This window comes from Malania oleifera, chromosome 2 (genome assembly GCF_029873635.1).
Source record: "Malania oleifera isolate guangnan ecotype guangnan chromosome 2, ASM2987363v1, whole genome shotgun sequence".
NCBI classification, from domain to species: domain Eukaryota; kingdom Viridiplantae; phylum Streptophyta; class Magnoliopsida; order Santalales; family Ximeniaceae; genus Malania; species Malania oleifera.
The window spans coordinates 12,295,128-12,315,219 of record NC_080418.1 but is presented as its reverse complement, the minus strand read 5'-3'; the positions used below and the strand labels follow the sequence as shown (position 1 = coordinate 12,315,219).

The 20,092-nt window shown below is 37.0% G+C and overlaps 1 protein-coding gene across 1 annotated transcript; it reads left to right on the top strand.

The window, feature by feature from the left end:
• The first annotated feature begins 4,065 nt into the window (after positions 1 to 4,065).
• Positions 4,066 to 15,200, top strand: LOC131148050 (scarecrow-like protein 33). The gene is made up of 5 exons (XM_058097789.1): positions 4,066 to 4,546; positions 4,670 to 5,796; positions 7,902 to 8,096; positions 13,128 to 13,319; positions 15,045 to 15,200. Exons 1-5 carry the CDS (start codon positions 4,066 to 4,068, stop codon positions 15,198 to 15,200), a joined length of 2,151 nt encoding a protein of 716 aa, XP_057953772.1.
• Positions 15,201 to 20,092: the final 4,892 nt, after the last annotated feature.

Here is a 20,092-nt window from a genome sequence, read left to right as displayed (position 1 = left end):
CTGCTTGGCTGTAAATATTGTTCAATTTTGAATATTGTTTGATTGTGAATAATGTGGTGAATGCATTGATGTGGCTAAATGATTGGTTATACTATGGATGTGTATTGTTCTATGGTTCATGTAAATTGCGATATAGCATTGGCAGTGGTATGAGGATGTCGTTATATCGTACCTGATATAAATCTCCATATAACATTGGTAATGGTATGAGGAGGTCGTTATATGGGCATTTACATTAAGGGGGTAAAACATTGGCAGTTGAATGAGGAGTTTGTTTTACTGATTTACTATGAACGATGTTGTGTGAGTGGATTTGTGACCTGTGTGGTTGGGAAGCTTGTGTAGTGACCTGTGTGGTTGGGAAGCTTGTGTAGTAACCTGTGTGGTTGTGAGTCCTTTGTGGATGTTATTCCTGTGTGGATGTGAGTCTTGTGTAGACTATATTACTAGTGTGGGTATTGACCCTGTGTGGGTGTGATTGAAGTATGTATGTATCCTTTGTGGATTGGATGTGATATGCGTATATGCATGGATCTTTGTGAAATGATTAGCATTGGATGCGTGTAACTTTAATTACATAAGTATTTATGGTAAAATAGAATTCTCCACTCGAGGGCTTGCTGAGAAATGCGAGTGCCTTGGTAATTTTTTGTGATACCATAGTAGAGGGAAGCTACTTGTATGGGCGGGTATTCTTCCCTATTCTCGGAGACTTTACCTGGATACATAACTTGAGGATTTACTGAGTAAGTTAAGTGCCCTAGCATTAGTGTTAGAGCAAAGGGAGACCACTTGTATGAGCGGGTAAACTTTCTTATTCTCGGGAAGTATCTCTAAAAACATTTATGTTGTGTGTATATTATCAAATATCCGTGATGTGATTGATGATGTGGATTCTTTGGTGCTAATAATATTGAATAGTAGATGATTATATTTTTGCATGTATTAAACTCTTTACCACACATTTATTATTTTCAACAAGTGTCGGATGCATTCTGCGCAAGTGTTGGTATCCAAAATCTGTTGAATAGTGACACTTCAATCTTTATTACAATCAACAACTCAAGACTTATAAATATTTTACAATTTATTACTTTAATCGAACTTGTAAACCTTGTTCAGACCCTAATTGAAAGAATACCCCCTTTCCAAATTGATTGTTCATATTATAAATATAGATGGTACATGTTAGTTGCAAGAAAAAAAAGAAAAAAGAAAAACCTAATTTTCACATTTAAATAAACTTTATAATCCTGGAAATGTAAATTTTTAGGATTACAACACACTAAGAAGCACAATCAAAGTTGAATGAATGAATATTATAGAGATAAAAGATTAAAATAAGGAAAAAATCACATCGCCAAACTAAAAAATGCAAAAATTAGAGGCATAGAGATCACTTACTGATTAAACACAAAGGATTCCAACGGTGGCGGTGGGTACTGGCAATGTAGGGAGGAGGGACGAGGGAGGAGTGTGAGGGAGCTGGGAGAGGGAAGGGTTTTAGCAGCATGAGGAGGAGGGAGGACTGCGAGAGAGTTGAGAGAGGAAAGGGTTTTGGTGGTGCAAGGAGAAGGGAGGACTGTGAGGGAGCTAGGAAAGTTTAGTTCCAATGGTGGTGGTGGGTATCAGTGGTGGAGGGAGGAGGGAGGAGGAGGAGGAGGAGTGTGAGAGAGCTGCGAGAGAGAACGGGTGAGAGGGAACGTGATGGTTTAGAGCAAAGAAATGAAAGGTTTAATGGTGTTTTCTGTGTGAGAGTTTTAGTGACGGTTTCAAAAACCATTACTAATAGTCTACTATTAGTGACAAAAAGTTTCTTCACTAATACCCAAAAAATCGTCGATAATTTTTTCTAACAATAGTTTGAGTGGAAAATCTACCTTTAGTGATGAAAGTATTAGTGACAATTTCATTTTATCATTTTTCATCACTGATGATCAATACACTATTAGCGACAAATTTTATTTTCGCCACTAATGGCTTATTGTTAGTGATGATTTTAGCTCCGTCACTAATAATTTTGTTACTCATTATATGGACCTTTCTTTAAATTAGACCTCAATTTGGGCTAACGACAGACTATTGTGACTAAATTTAAGGGATTAAAGGACCATTATGAACCTTTCTTTAAATTAGAGTCCAATTTGAGCTAAGGGCAGTCAAAGAATAGGGTGACCATTCTTTGGAATGTACTAAACATATCGAGGTTGATTGCCACTCATCCGCAGGGCATTCGAAGCTCAAACTATATCCCTTCCTCATGTGTCTAGCAATCTTCATGTGGCATATATTTTCACCAAGGCTCTCACACAGCAATGAAATAATTTTCTTACAAACAAATTGATGCTTATGGATCTCGCATCAATTTGACGTGAGATGTCAATATAAGGCCATAAATTATGCCTTATTCTTCATAAATAGGAGAGGAGATTTAGCTTACCATGTATAGCTTCCTAAAATCATTCTATGTAACTTAGTTGGCTTACCATATATAGCTTCCTAAGATCACTATGTGCAGATTTAAGTTTCCTTGCACAATTGGCAGTCTTGCCTATATACTGAAAGACCTTCTCAAAGGAGAGGACAATTCGAATGATTATGTTAAATATAACAAATTAAAACTAACTAAAAGGAGATGAAAGAGGGATGCTAGCACTACAAATAGAAATCCTATGTTGTATATTTTGACATTGTATTTCAAATTATGAAGTACGTCCAAAATCAAAATATCAAGGGCAAGATTAAATAATATCAAAAGAAACTAATATATAAAACTAAAGACTCCACAAAATCAAGGCCTTAAAAAACTATCAATTTTAGTGCAGGGAATACAGGAAGGAGGGATGGTTCAATCGTGTGGGGAGGTTTGAGATTTTAGTGCGAAATGGAAATAATGGTTATGGGTATGGGTTTTAGTGACAGTTACAACACCATCACTAATAGTCCACTATTAGTGACGAAACTTTTCGTCACTAATACCCAAAAAATTGTTCGTTACTAATATCCAAAAAATCGTTGCTAATATATTACCGCAATAATTTGAGCGGGAAATCCCCTTTTAGTGACGAATGTGTCAGTAATGATTTTATTTTCGTCACTAAAAATGCATTATTAGTGAAGATTTTAAAAACTGTCACTAATACGTTGACTATTAGTGACGAATTTAATTTTCGTCACTAATGACTCATTATTAGTGATGATTTTGGCTCCGTTACTAAAAATCCCTTTTTTGTAGTGTATAGAACTTAAGGGGAAATAAAAAAATAATAATAGATAGTCGTATTGTCAATTAATGGATAGTCCAATGATTCATAGTTTTATTGTCAATTAATGGATAGTCCAATGATTCAACATTGACATTCATATTTAAAAGTTTTTGTTATACCCAAATTTTTAAAATGGACGGTAAGAATTTTGAAAATAATAGATAGTCTTGTTGAAAATACATATTGGTGTGAGGTAATTGCCATTAATGAAATTGTAAAAAAATTTAATATTGCTTTTATGAGCATAGTTTTTTGAGTTTTTGATTTGAATTTATGTGAATTTGAATAAAAATCAAAATAATTTTGATGGGGTAAACTTTTGGTTAGGTTGGTATTCGTCATGTATATCAAGATGCTTCCTATGAGGAGTCCCCTCATCTTAAAAATCTGGCCGTCTATTAATAAAAAATTTAAAAGAAAAATGAATTTTTAGTCCACCTAATTCAATTTTATATTGGGATTTGTTTATATCTACGCAGCTTTAAATTCAAAGGCGCAATCTTGCATTGTCAGTAACAGTTGATCACAAATTCAGAGTCAACGCCATTTTCTTTTTAAAGATCACGATGATTTAATGGGGATATATATACACATATAATAATAATAATAATAATAATAATAAGGAGAAAGTAAAGAAGATTATACGAGGAAGGCTTTGGAGATGAAGCTCAATTCGCCCTTAAACCTACAGAAACACCTTTAGTTTGCGAAGTAAACTCCATCTTTTACTCCCAACTTCATGAATTTCCCTTTGATTCCACTAGAACGAGACCCAGGTTACCTGGTTCTGCCTTCGACGATGACACCGCCAGCGAAGGAAGATTCACAAGCTGAAAGTCACTTGTTTGAATCTATTTCCAAGGACATAGTGGATATTCTCATGAACGACGACATAGAGGAGAAGTTGGGTACTTTTGTCGACCCCTTGGCTCTCAGAGCTACTGAGAAATCATTTTACGAAGTTCTAGGTAAGAAGTATCCTCCCTCACCTACCCACCTCACTCTTTGCAATCCTGTTGAAAAATTTTCTTGCAATTATAGTAGTTCCAACAATTTTATTTTTCAGTCCACTTCTCAAATGCCCTTCAGTTCCAAGGGGATTTTTGATGATGGATTGATGAAGTCTTCTGTAACTACGCATCCTTTTTCTAGTCCTTTAAGTAGCAACAGGGATGAGTCCATTTTAATGCAGTTCAGAAAAAGGGAAGAGAAAGCTCACAAATATCTCCCGGTTGTTGATTTTGACAGCCATGATCTAGTGGTAGAGAAGAATGATAGAGGTGATTCAGATGGAGAAGAAGAAGAAGAAGAAGAAGAAGAAGAAGAAGAAGAAGGAACGGTTTGTGGCGAAGTGGACGAGTTATCGAACATGCTTCACCAGGTTTTTCTCTTTGCTGACACAGAAAAAGAGCATTCAAAGTGCACTGCTAATGAAGATTCCAAGAATAACCGAGCTAGTGGATTGATTGGTGGGAAAGATCGAGTGAAAAAAAGAAGAAATGAACTAGTGGATTTAAGGGATCTGCTTATTAGTTGTGCAGAAGCCCTAGCTGCTACTGACATTACGACTACAAATAAACTTTTAAAGGAGATTAGGCAACATTCTTCTTATATTGGTGATGCATCTCAGAGGATGGCACATTACTTTGCCAATGCTCTTGAGGCACGCTTGGCGGGTACTGGGGCTCAAATTTGTGCTGACATGTTTTTCGTGAGACCACCATCTATTGACATGTTGAAATTCTATCGATCTTTTTCCCTTGCCTGTCCATTTGGAAGGATCTGTTTAAATTTTGCAAATCAGCACATTTTGGATGTGATTGAGAAAGGAACAAAACTTCATATTATAGATTTTGGTATCACATTTGGATTCCAGTGGACCATGATTGTGCAAGATCTCTTAGCTAGAGTTGGTGGAACTCCTAATCTTCGCATTACAGGCATAGAGCCTCCTCAAGATGGTCCTCGAACAGCACAAAGAATCGAGGAAACAAGGCATTGTGTGGAAAAATATTTTGAACAGTTTAATATCTCATTTGAGTATAATGTTATAGCAAAAAAGTGGGATAGTATTCAATTTGATGATATTAAGATCAACAAAGATGAGGTCATTGCTGTGAATTGTCTATTCCAATTGGAGAATCGTCTTCCCGATGACACAGTTGCATTGAATAGTCCAAGAAATATTGTACTAGACCTAATTCGAAAAATAAATCCTAAAATATTTATCCATGCTATTAGGAATGGATCTTTCAATGTCCCCTTTTTTGTTAGACGGTTCCAAAAGACGATATACCACTATTCTGCATGGTTTGATATGATGGATAAAATATTTCCTCGTGAAAATTCATTTAGGTTGATGTTTGAGCAAGAGATGCTTGGGCAAGAGGTTGTGAATATCATAGCATGTGAGGGTTTAGAGAGGATTGTGAGGTTTGAGACATATAAGCATTGGCAAGCGCGTAATACAAATGCTGGATTTAAGCAGCTTCCATTAAGTAGAGAACTTATGAAGAGATTAAGAACGAAGGTGATGTCTATGTACGACAAAGATTTTATGATTGAGGAAGATGGTCACTGGATGCTCTTGGGATGGAAAGGCAAAATATTCCAAGCTTTCTCTTGTTGGGTTCCAAATGAGTATTAAAGGCATTTTTCACATAACTTTGAACTAGTGAATTTCTTTCAAGTTGGAGTATTGTGTTGTACTTGATCCCCATGATGATTTTAAACAATTTACACCCATTTTTCATGATCAACAAACTACAATTACATCATTTTAACTAATTAACTTGCTTGTCTTCCAATTTTCCTATTCAATGTTTTCTTTGTTTTTTGGATTTGTTCACCTGTAGTTGGAATTGTATAAGAACTGGAGGTTTCTCCATGCCTTACTAGTTTGAACATTTTTATGGTTCACTCCTTTGCAAATTTATGTTGATCGTTGGGTTTATAACGAAAGTAAAATACTAGGAATTTTTAGAATTTTCATCCTTCTTTTTAAGTCCTTTAATTTAATATATTGTGTTCTTTAACTGTTTGAATCAATTGCATATCCTTCACTTTTTCAAATCAGCTGCATATATTTCTCCAACACAAAGTAGGCATAAATTATTCTTGTGCATAAAAAAAAAAAAAAAGAGAAAAAAAAAAAAAGATTCATGAATGAACAAATTGTTTTGCACTTGTATTTGTATCATTCTTCTTCATTTATCCATAAAAATATTAGCTTAATCTCCTGCCATTCAAGTGATTTATTATGAATGAATTGGTGGGAAAATAATTGTAGAGATCTGGAAAATAGGAATAATAAGAACAACAAAGGAAAAGAGGGAAAATGGTTTGGTATAGACCAAACGGTCGACGGTTTTGTGGGAGCTCAAAAAACCGTTGACAGTTTTGTCAGGCAATGCTTAATAAAATGAGTCTTGTAGCTCATTTTCTTAAATCAAAATTTTAAAATCTCTCTCTCTCTCTCTCTCTTTCTCACAAGGGCTGCAGCTAGCTCCCTCTCTCCCCTCAATTTCTCGTTCGATTTCAGCCCAAATCAACTAATAAACGTGATTTCGGGATCCGAGCGGTGATTGTCTGCAATTTAACCAAAGTAATTTTGTGAATCGAGTATTTCAAGCACCACTCCAAAACCATGGTAAAGAGGTAATTTTTTTTTTTTTTTTTAATTTAGCTAGTAATTGATAATATGTGGGCCTAGGTTGACTCACTCGAAAAATGAGCAGCTCGAAAGCTATCCCAAGTATAGGAGTTACGTCGTGTAATATTAAGCCCAAGGGCTAGATCGTCTCCTCAGGGAATGCGTTTTAATCTCAGATTTAACGTTCTTCCAATCAAAATTAAAAAGGTACTGAACTTAGTTCAGATTCGGGATTTGCAAAGTTGTTGAGATTTATTCTTAACAAATTAAATAACACGCACATTAAATCCTAACACTAGCATTTATTAAATAAAACAGCAAGAATGAAAACCCTAGCCTACTTAAGGAAACCCTGAAACATGCATTAATTAAAAATGGCAACTTTGAGCATGGAATTAAAACACGCAGGAATGGAAACTTAATCAGACACAAACATGCACTAAAAACTATAACTTTAACACAATTCAAGAATTCAAACCAAAACTTAGTACTTTAAACACTTCAACTATATCTAGACGATATAAAAACACGAACTTTAACATGAAAGAACCTAAACTAAATCAAACCGCAATTAAAAACTAAATTTTTAAGAAAAGAAGGCAACTAGTTTAATAAAAACTTTTTTTTTTTTTTTTATAGTTTTTTTTATTCCAAAGCTAGACCAGATACTATTAGAAATAATTAAATGACATGAAAGGATTCACTAAAAAAGTTGCCCCGCGAATCAAATAACTAGTTGAAACATACAAATATTAAAACAACTCAATCAACATCCCAAGGCTATTCTTTTCAATAATAAAAATACTTTACTTAATAAAAGATGAAAGCAAAGAAAGAAAAAGGAAAAAAAAATAAAGAAAAGAAACAAAGGAGAGAGAGATGATGATGCTCCCGGGTGTTTCCATAGGTAGCATAGCTGCTGCTACTGCTTGGGTCTCCTCGGGTCTTCAAGGGAGCTGTTGTTGTGCGCCGTGAATTTGCAGAGGTGCTGGCTGGGCAGTGCTGAAGGAGCAGGGGCTAGTGCGTGGCTTCGGGACTGTTGCAGCAAGTTGCAGGCAGTTCTGGAGGATCTGCTGCTGCCGGAGTTGAGGATGCTACAGAGGATGGAGGGGCTAGCCGAAGGTGCTGGTGTCTGGTGTGTGGAGTTGCCGGAGATACAGAGGAAGAAAGGAAGGGGAGTTTAAGGGAAGGACAGAGAGAAGAGACAGGGAGAGAGTAAAAGGGGAAGAGGAGGAACTAGGGAAGGAGGAATACAAACTGAAACAGAGAAAGAGAGGACGGGAATGAACCAAGGAAAAGAGAGGAAGAGAAGAAGAAGAAGATGAAGAGGAGAGAATGGGGAGCCCCGGGGGCTGCCTGTGCAGGGGGAGGAAGCAGGGGAATAAAAAGGGAAATTGGGTGCCCTAGGATCCAGCGTGGGACAACCCGACCCGTTTGGAATGAGTTGACCCGTATTGTTATATTTTTTTTTCATTTTTTTCATTCTCTGTTCATTGCAAATCTGACTCTTCTGGAGCCCTTTTCTCACAAAACTCAAAACACAAAAGTTGTAGATAATCCTTTCCTCCTTTTCCAAAAATTTGGATCGTCATGATCGGAGTTCGGATGGAAAAGTTATACACGAAATATGAACAAGTGTCAGTTTTGGTTCCCGGGAATTTTCCTACGACAAAAAATTACCAAAACTTCATAAATTGTGCAATAAAGTTCAAGAATGATGATTTTGGCACTTTATTAAAATATTGGACAATTTTAGACATTTAATTAAAAATATAAACCGTAAAACCCGGGTTAAGATGCCCAATTACGCAGTTTTGACGTATAATCACACCCCCCAACTAACGTTTTGCTAGTCTCTAGCAAATGCGTGAATGAATTTCAGGGTGGTGTCTACAACTACATACTCCAGTAATCATGAAATCAATGCACATGCGACATAATTATACCACTTCACATACAAGAACATAACTAAATTTCACACAAGCTTGTTCATATTCAATGCACACGACTCCGAAGCATGTCACTCATGCAAGTTTCATCGTTTATATGTCATTTAAGAGCAGTATACTCACATGAAGTTAATTAGTGGCACATTCAGGGTTAATGCAATCATATAAGTTCGAGTATAAACAGGTAAACTCTCGAGGTGTGTGATGTGTGTGACTTAGTACACCTAGGACGCCAGTGGACACCTACAGAAAGATCGCTTTGACTCGGCCTAACTGGTATACCTTCAAGAACACTCAAAGGAATGGGTTCACTCATCATATGTGAGGAGGAGTGTCGCGATCAAACATCCCACATATTAAAAGGAACAACACTAAGTATATGAAGTGGACTAGTCTGGAAAGGATCTAGCCTATCTATGAGGTGTTGGGTCCTTCACCCTAGCATCTTCTCACCTACTCGCCATATCCAATTGAGACCACCCTAGATCAACTTACTCACAAACTTGTCGTGAATACATCTGAGGCATTAACCGGTTGAAGCATCTTCATACGTGGAAAATATGTGTCGTCCTTGACTTTTTGTGATATGTATTTGGGCCGACATTGACATTTCATTTCATGCGCATGTGTATTGCTTATTATTCCTTCTTTTACTCATTCTTCATTTTCTGTCTTTTCTTGATCTATTAGGACAATCATAACACTTCTTTTGTAATCTTCATACCATCAATGGGAATTGAGCTCGAATAGTGGTCTATGAACTAAGTCTATCTCTAGGGGTGGCTCGGCCTTCACATCTTGAGTAGGCTACAAGACCTAGGTTTCTATCTCCCCACTAGGTGTCACCTCTAAGCTAGCAAATCAAAACATAGACTAGTGTACAAAGGAATCATCCAGAAAAAGAGAATTGAGTTCCATGAACTCTGATATTAACGCTCAAAAGAACGATAAATAGCTCAAGGATATCTCACAAGGTGTCATAGTCGCCACGGGTGTTCTCTCAGTGCTCACAAGGAACCCTAAGTGCAATGAATCACGTAAATGTATTTATTTAGCCTCGTGAGATGCATGTAGATACAAGAAATTATATAGCCAAATTAACACGAATGTACTACCAATCGATTCTTCATGGAGTCATAAGATCATATAGAGAGAAACTACGCATGATTGACTCAAGTGTGTCATTATTAAGTTATACATGAGTATGTAAAAGGGTATGAATCAGTGTTAAGCATGGCATATTGCAATGTAATTCCTCAGTGCTCCTCCTTTCTTTCTCTCTCTTTTTGATTTTATTTTTTTGATTTTTTTTTGTTTTTTTTAAATTAAAAACCTGGTACGTGTACGTGCACAGTGTCACATGCAAATGCTCATCCCCCCCCCCCCCCAACTAAAATGGAACATTGTCCTCAATGTGAAAGCATAAGGAAAATAAAAAATATTGTGCACGGGAAAAGTAAGGCGTACCTGAGTGGCGAAATAATGGAAAACAAAGATCGAATTATGAGAAAATAGACCTGAAAACTAACTAAAAATAAATAAGATAAAATTAAAATACAAGAATGAAAAGAAAAACATCACAATTGTTTGGTGGAGGCTCTGGAGGAATTTCGTCTGGTGGTCGCAGGTCTATAAATTGCATCGGCGGGTCTCCAAATTTGTGCCGCCAAAATCGATCAGTCTTCAAACCTGCATGAAAATTAACCTCAAATGAATTAATGCGTGTCAAAATACCAAACAATTTGTGTGCAGGTCGACCCTCGTGTGTGGATAAGAAAGGGTCTTTATTCAACATTGTGTCCAAGAAATGTGCTTCTTTACGAACTAACGGTTGAGAGAAAGTGATCGGAATAATTACCTGCAGTTCTTCAGAAGCATTAACATTAAAGGTTTTACCTGGTTCTTTGAAAATTATATGCTCACCAGACTGGTCACCCTCTTTATCGGGTGTATATATCATCATACCACTGCAAGAGTCTACCTCCACATTAGGCTCCTTAACATATGATTCAGGCGGGAGTGACGGTTTCACGATTTCTGAGCTCAGAGTATGAGGTACCACAGGTTGGTACTCCGTATGAGTATCAGTCTCCTCATCAACTAACTGCTCCGCTTGTGGCCCCATTTTCTTTGATTTTTCTTTGACCTCTTCTAGTTCAGCCACGACTTCTAGTGTTGGGACAACTGGTTGTCTGACGATGAGCATCTCAGGTTAGGGAAATTCTTTCTCGCTTCTCAAAGTAGTGGTGGCCTCTGCTGTCTCAAGAGAAACATCATGTATTTGTTGTTGTGGTTGCTGGTACTCTTGAGGACTAGGCTGAGGTTTTGCGAGCAATTCTTCGTTTTCTAAGATATCCAACTGTGTGCTTATCGCATTAATGGTATCCCGCAATTCATTATTATGGTCAACTTGAGTTTGCATGAATTGCTGGAGCATGTTCACCATATGTGTTATGCTATCCCCGAAAAGTTTTGACGTCGTATAGCTCGGAGGGATCTTTTGTGGCTGATATTGAAGCAGAGGGTTGTTTTGCAAGTTTTGTGGCTCATATGCATCACCACCACTAATTGTGCTGATAGGGTGTGCAGTCATGGGTGCCTGAGTGTATCGTGTGTTGCACTGTGGGACATTGTCAGCTAAGTAATCAAAGAATGATAATACCTGATCTAGATCCTCGCTGACGGGCTCTCCATTAGACATAGTCTGGACAAAACACTTGCAATCAGGGGTAAGAGCAATATAAAAACAATCAACTAACCTCCATGAGTCAAACCCGTGATGTGGGCAAGTACTTAGCAGATCCTTGAATCCTTTCCAGCAAGCCCCAAATGTCTCGTCATCCTGTTGCACAAAATTAAGAATCTGTTCCTACAAAAATTGAGTTCTCTGTGAGGGACAAAACGCATGTAGGAATTCACGCTCCACATCAGCCCAATTAATGATAGAGTGAGGTCTCATAGAATGAAACCAAATCAGTGCCCTATCCTACAAAGTAGCAAGAAATAAATTCAGTCTAGTAGATTCGTCAGCTCTAGCATAAGAGAAAAACATGTTGCAGGTTAACTCAAATTCTGCTAGGTGCTGATAAGGGCACTCAGATTTTGTCCCGTAAAACTTGGGTAGCAATGACGTCCTCCCGCGCTGCATCATGAAATTAAGCTCGTCATAAGGCAAAATAGTGGAAGAGGATGCAGTGGCATATTCAAGCTGCAAAAAGTCCATTATCGTGCGCGGTGCAGGTGCAGCCATTTTTCAAAACTCAAAATTTTTTTTTTTGTTTTCTATTTTTTCTTTCTTTTTCATAAAACTAACAAAAATGATGGGAAAAATGCAAATTTGAGACTAAGACTGACATTCCTCGGCAACGGCGCCAAAAACCTGACTTACTCGAAAAATGAGCAGCTCGAAAGCTATCCCAAGTATAGGAGTTACGTCGTATAATATTAAGCCCAAGGGCTAGATCGTCTCCTCAGGGAATGCGTTTTAATCTCAGATTTAACGTTCTTTCAATCAAAATTAAAAAGGTACTGAACTTAGTTCAGATTCAGGATTTGCAAAGTTGTTGAGATTTATTCTTAACAAATGAAATAACACGTACATTAAATCCTAACACTAGCATTTATTAAATAAAACAGCAAGAATGAAAACCCTAGCCTACTTAAGGAAACACTGAAACATGCATTAATTAAAAATGGCAACTTTAAGCATGGAATTAAAACACGCAGGAATGGAAACTTAATCAGACACAAACATGCACTAAAAACCATAACTTTAACACAATTCAAGAATTCAAATCAAAAATTAGTACTTTAAACACTTCAATAATATCCAGACGATATAAAAACATGAACTTTAACATGAAAGAACCTAAACTAAATCAAACTGCAATTAAAAACTAAATTTTTAAGAAAAGAAGGCAACTAGTTTAATAAAAACTATTTTTTTTATTTATTTATTTTTTATTCCAAAGCTAGACCAGATACTATTAGAAATAATTAAATAACATGAAAGGATTCACTACAAAAATTGCCCCGCAAATCAAATAACTAGTTGAAACAACTAGTTAATATTAAAACAACTCAATCAACATCCCAAGGCTATTCTTTTCAATAATAAAAATACTTTACTTAATAAAAGATGAAAGCAAAGAAAGAAAAATAAAAAAAAATAAAGAAAAGAAACAAAGGAGAGAGAGATGATGATGCTCCCGGGTGTTTCCATAGGTAGCATAGCTGCTGCTGCAGCTTGGGTCTCCTCAGGTCTTCAAGGGAGCTGCTGCTGTGCGCCGTGAATTTGCAGAGGTGCTGGCTAGGCAGTGCTGGAGGAGCAGGGGCTGGTGCGTGGCTTCGGGACTGTTGCAGCAAGTTGCAGGCAGTTCTGGAGGATCTGCTGCTGCCGAAGTTGAGGATGCTATAGAGGATGGAGGGGCTGGCCGAAGGTGCTGGTGTCTGGTGTGTGGAGTTGCCAGAGAAACAGAGGAAGAAAGGAGGGGGAGTTTAAGGGAAGGACAGAGAGAAGATACAGGGAGAGAGTAAAACGGGAAGAGGAGGAACTAAGGAAGGAGGAATACAAACTGAAACAGAGAAAGAGAGGACGAGAATGAACCAAGGAAAATAGAGGAAGAGAAGAAGAAGATGATGAAGAGGAGAGAATGGGGAGCCCCGGGGGCTGCCTGCTCAGGGGGAGGAAGCAGGGGAATAAAAAGGGAAGTTGGGTGCCCTAGGATCCGGCGTGGAACAACCCGACCCGTTTGGAAAGGGTTGACCCGTATTGTTATATTTTTTTTCATTTTTTTCATTCTATGTTCATTGCAAATCTGACTCTTCTAAAGCCCTTTCCTCACAAAACTCAAAACATAAAAGTTGTAGATAATCCTTTCCTATTTTTCTATAAATTTGAATCGTCTCGATCGGAGCTCGGATGGAAAAGTTATGCATGAAATAAAAACAGGTGTTGGTTTTGGTTCCCGGGAATTTTCCTGCGACAAAAAATTACCAAAACTTCATAAATAGTGCAATAAAGTTCAGGAATGATGATTTTGGCACTTTATTAAAATATTAGACAATTTTAGACATTCAATTAAAAATATAAACCATAAAGCCCAAGTTAAGATGCGCAATTACCCAGTTTTGACGCGTAATCATAGGTATGTTGAATGGCTATTCTTTTGGGGTTAAGTTGATTGGATTAGGGTTTATGAGTACATGGATTTTGCGCGTACACTGCAGGTGCGGATTAGAATCCCTATGAGCTTTTCTTTAGGGATTAGGTAAGGAGATAGATTAAGTCATGTATTTTTAGAAAAGTTTACCGGTTATGATACAGTATTTGATTCAGAAATTATAAATATGGTTCATTGACTCACTCGAAAAATGAGCAGCTCGAAAGCTATCCCAAGTATAGGAGTTCTGTCGTGTAATATTAAGCCCAAGGGCTAGATCGTGTCCTCAGGGAATGCGTTTAATCTCAAATTTAACGTTCTTCCAATCAAAATTAAATTGCACTGAACTTGGTTCAGATTCAGGATTTTCAGGATGGTTCAATTTCACTTTTGACAAATTAAATGAAACGCAATTTAAAGTCCTAAAACTAACATGCAGTGAATTAAAGAACACTAATGGAAACCCTAACCTACTCGAGGAAATATCGAAGCATGTGCTAATTAAAGATGGTAACTTCGGACACGGAATTAAAAGCGCACTATGGAAACTCAATCATATTCAAGCACACACTAAAAATCGGAACTTTAACAATTCAAGAACTCAAACCAAAATGCAACACAAAAAAAAGAACAATGACAGAAAATAAAAATACGAACTTTGATAAAACCGGTCCTAACTAAACCAAACATCGAAACAAAAATTAAATCTTGGAAAGAAAAAAAATAACTAATTTAAATATGAACCCAAGCGTAATTAAATATGAACTTCCAACTAAATCTACCAATAAAATAAAATACAAATAACAAATAACTAAACAATAAACTATTGCAAAGATAATAAAATTTTCAAAACCCAAACTTTGTAAATACCTTCAGTAAATAAAAAACAATACCATCCTATATCAATATTAAAAGAGAAAAGATAAAAGAGAGAGAGAAAAAGAACAAAACAGAGCAAGAGGTGGCTGTTTGTGGAGTCGCTGATGGTGGCTCGGGTGTGGCTTTGTTCTGGAAGAGCTCTCGGCCTGCTGCTGGAAGGGTGGTTGTTGTCCTGGAGTCGCAGCTAGGCTGCTATTCTGGCTACTGGAAAATTGTAGCAAATTGCAGAGGAGGATCTGCTGCTGGCTGGTGTTGCTATCCTGGGGCTGCTGCTGCTTCTTCGGGTGGCTAGCAGGCTGGTGCAATGGCTGGGAAGACTGGGAGATTAACCAAGAGGGAACAGTAAAGAGAAGGAGAGAAAGGACAGGAAAAGGGAAAAGTAGACAGGGGAAGGAGAAGAGGAAAGAGAGGAAGAGAAGAGAGCAAAGCAGAATTTAAAAGAACAAAAAAACAAACTAAAGAAGAAGAAGAAGAAGAAGAAGAAGAAGAAGAAGAAGAGGAGAATGGGGAGCCCTGGGGGCTGCCTCCGCAGGACGAGGAAGAGAAGGGTTAAATAGGATAGGGGGGAAAGCCCTAGACCCGGATAGGAGACCCGACCCGACAACTTGACCCAATTGGAGTTGACCCGAATTGCTATATTTTTTTCATTTTTTTCATTCTCTGTTCATCGCAAATTTGACTCTTCTAGAGCCTATATCTCACAAAAATCAAAACACAAAAGTTGTAGATACTCCTTTCCTATTTCTCTAGAAATTTTAATCGTCTCGATCGGAGTTTGGACGGAAAAGTTATGCATGAAATACGAACAGGTATCGGTTTTAGTTCCTGGGAATTTTCCTGCGAAAAAAAAATTGCCAAAACTTCATAAATAGTGCAATAAAGTTCAAGAATGATGATTTTGGCACTTTATTAAAATATTGGACAATTTTAGATATTTAATTAAAAATATAAACCGTAAAGCTCGGGTTAAACGTTCAATTACGCAGTTTCGGCGCGTAATCATTCATCTAGACATTCAGGTTTATGGAAACCCTATTTATGATTTAAAGCATGTTTTTTTGGGAAATATGATGTTTGAACTGAGTAAACCCTAGAAACAGATTTGATGTTATTTTTAGAAAGATATAATCTTCTCGGACTATTAGCATATTATAGAATAACACTCTAATTGTGTGGCATGGGTATAAATATTTCACTGCAAATATTAGCATGTCAAATTGTTTTATGATTACACAAAATGAGTACAATTTGATAATGATTTTTAGTAAAACCATAAACAATACAGAAATTATATTTTTCAGTATATCATGATCTTTCAGCAAGCCCAAATGTCGTGATAATTCAACCAACCCAAATGTCATGATAATTCAGCAGGCCCAGATGCCGTGAAAATTCAGCTGACCTAGATGCCGTGATAATTTAGCCAGCCCAAATGCCATTATTATATATATATATATATATATATATATATATAATAGTTCATTCAGAAATGTTAATATGACAGATTTTACATAGAATCTTGAAACTTGTTATACTACAGTTATTTATGAAATGTACTATATGATAGCAGAACCCTGATGATTTAGTTTAGTTTTAGAGCACGGTACCATAGCTATCAGTTAAGATTAGTGCCACCACAAGTCTCAAATAGAGTGTTGGTGAATGGATAGTCGATTAAGCCTAGTGTATTAGTGTGCCCTTCAGAAAGTCCGAACTAGGCTGGGCAGGCCAATCGTACTTATAGACGAGTCAGTTTTGGCTTAGCATGGTAGGCCAACCATTGCTAGGTCTCGCCTACGGGCTGCACAACCTAATCATGTGGGGGTAATACATAATAACAACTAGCTATCCATTCAGAGGATAATTTTAGTATTATACAGATATAGTAGATGATTTACATGAATACATAAATTATTATGACATAGTACATCTATGTTGAAATATGATTTCTTCAGATTTATACAGAATAGATTTACTTAATTTATTAGATGCAGTTAATTAGGTACAATATATGTTTATAATAGAATAGAACTCATGTACCACACACTGATGTTAATTTAGCCCACTTACTAAGAGGTGTCTCACCCCAGAATTCAAACATTTCATGAAATCCATACTGATTTGAGGAGCAAGCTCTAAGATAGAGGAGACTTTAGTACTGTCCTAGTTTCATGGTAAGCGTTTTAGTTGGAAGATGTATTTTTTGTATCCCTAGGTTATTCTATGGTTTCTTTTTGGGCATGTTCATGTATATTTATGGAGACAGTAAAACTCTGCTATTGTGCATGAGGACAGGTTCATTCTGTTTTTTCGTTGCATAAATAGTACGTATGTATGGATACGTATATCCTTGGTACCCATTATGGGCCCAAGATTACATTGGTTATATTTTGTGGTACTAGAGTTCAAAATAGAAAATGGAAATAAAATAAGATAAAATTATTATAACAGAATTTTTGGGGCGTTACATTGTGGTATTAGAGCTTAAGTTGTTAGGTTCTGTAGACTTTAGTATATAGCAAAAAGCAATACCAGAGTATAGGAATAGATCTTGAAAAGGATAGGAAATGAGTAGATTAGGATTTTAATGAGTCAATGTTGGAAATTAAGATGAGAATTTAGGGTTTTGTCCCACAGTATGGACGCAGGAACTTTCTTGGTTGTTTTTGTATTTTTCCTGGAATGACAATTTCAGGAAAATCATGGTAAACTATCGTTGGGTTTTGTTTCTAAATTGTAGGATTGAATCTTAAATTAAGAATAAGGACATTAGGTTAATGGGTTATATGAGGTTCTTAGTTAGATTAATGTATTAGTCATGTTATGAAGTTAGGATTCTAAGATTATGTTGTTCTATTTTCTGGATGGACCTTGGGAATGACAATACGAACGCTGGTGGTGGTGACGGTGTTGGGCCTTCCAGTATGGACGACAGTGACTCTGATGTAGTACTGTGCAGTGTGGCCCAAAAAGTAATGGCAAAAATAGTACAAAATTCTAAGGAAAAGAACTGCCCACTAGCTGATCAGGGCTGCTCGATTAGACATTTTACTTGTATGAATCCCTTGTCATTCTCACAAGGAGCTGACCCATTCGTGGTTGAGAATTGGGTCAAGGAGATTGAGAATATATTGACATTGTTGCACTGCACTGATGAATAGAGAGTTCTTTATGCCACATTCAGATTGATTAGTGAGGCCGAGTGGTCGTGGACAGCTGTGAGAGTATTGGAGGAGCAGAGACCACTACCTGTAGTTATGACTTGGAGCCAGTTTAATTTAAAGATATGTTCTTTGATTGATATTTCCATGCCACCACTAGGGAAGTTAAAGTGGTGGGGTTCCCAAGTTTGACCTAGAGGCACTTGATGATTCAGCAGTATTCAACAAAGTTTGTTGAGTTGTCCCACTTTACCCCGTACATAGTCCCAGATGAGGTGAAGAAGGCAAGAAAATTTAAAAGAGGCTTGAGGCAAGAAATTTATGAGCAGGTGGCAGTTCTAAAGGTACATGATTTTGTAGAACTGGTGGATAGGGTCGTCGTAACAGAGGCGAGCAGGCAGAGGGGTGCCGAGGTGCAGAGTCAGAGGGATAGACTAGTGCCTGTGTAGAGATCCAAACCGTAATAAGTTGGGTTCATCGATGAAGGAGTCACACTCATCGACGAAGTCCTTCAAAGCCTCTTCGAGGAGGAAATACCGAGCGAGTCAGTAAAAATATCCAAACTGGGTTCGGCGATGAACGTATAGCCTCGTCGACGAGCCGTGTGGTGGATTCATCGACAAAGGCACCACCTTGTCGACGAGTTTGACTCAGTCAAAGGCTCTATAAATATCCATTTTGGTTGCTTGGAAGTTAAGTTTCTCTCCAAACACACACTCTCTCTCTCTACCAACAAAAATTTTCTCTCTCTTTGAGAATCTTCGCCATTCGACGCCCGTTTTTAAAAATGGAAGTTCCTACAGGGATCAGAGGAGGAAGTTCTACAACTTTAGCGGATCAGATCGTTATTTTGAGGATTTTTGGGTTTTCCCAAAAATTGGGGTAAGGATCTAATTTCAATTTCGATTGAATATTTGGATAGTAGTCGAAGTTATAGAAAGGTTATGTTCTGTGGTTTTTAGGTTTCAAGGATTCCGGGTTGTCGGTTTGGACCATTTCGTACGTGATTTTATTTTTCGGTTTAAGATAAGGGGAATTTGATTACAACAGTTATTTTTGGAAATACTAAATCACTAAAAAGTTAGGTTATGCTTATATGTATGATTTAACTACTTATTTGCTAAATTTCACCAAGTAGAAATGCCGGTTTTGCGATTTTCTGATTTTTGGTAAAAATATGTATTTCAGCGTATGGACTCCAAATGTTTTAAAATTTCTTTATTTGGATTATTATGTATGTAGGAGATGCCTGAATCCTTTATTTTTATATAAAATGGTGTTTAATTATATTATATATCATATAGCGGATTTTTCTTAATTTAGTGTGACATGTGGATGAAATTGAACTTGTGAACATTTGATATTATTGATATGGATTATGGGAACAGAGTTCCAACTTGTTATAATGAAAATATGGAAAATAGAGGCCGGTTATACACCGAGCTGTATATGTAAAAAGGGAAAACCAAGAGGATACGTGCCAATTTAAACCTGATATGGATATATGAGTTTGTGAAAATACTAGAATTGCATAGGTTATCATATTTTGTTATAAATTGTACATATGATAAATGGAACCACAACTTGTTACCAAAGGAGTTGAAAGATACTCCAGAAAAAGGGGTTGAAAGAAACTCCAATGTGAGAAGTTGAAAAAGTTTCATTAATGGAGGTGAAAGATACTCCCAATGGAAGGGAATTCCTCAGCTGTAAAGGTACAGTGCAAGCACACATGAGGGATCCGTGTGGATACATAAGATAGTCGACCTGCGTGGAGTTAGTAAGCTTCTGATAAAAATAAATCAGGGGGCGGTCAGACTATAATAGATACTCGGCAGTGTCTGCACAAACAGGACATTGTTAGAGGTATCAATGCATAACCCGTGCCACAGGGTAAAATAGGCATTATATGTGATACAAAGCTTTTGGTCATTCTATATTCATATACATGATTTAAAAGCTGATATGGGAAAATGGTATTGTTTATATTGATATATGTGCAGTGCTTCGGTATTGAAAACCT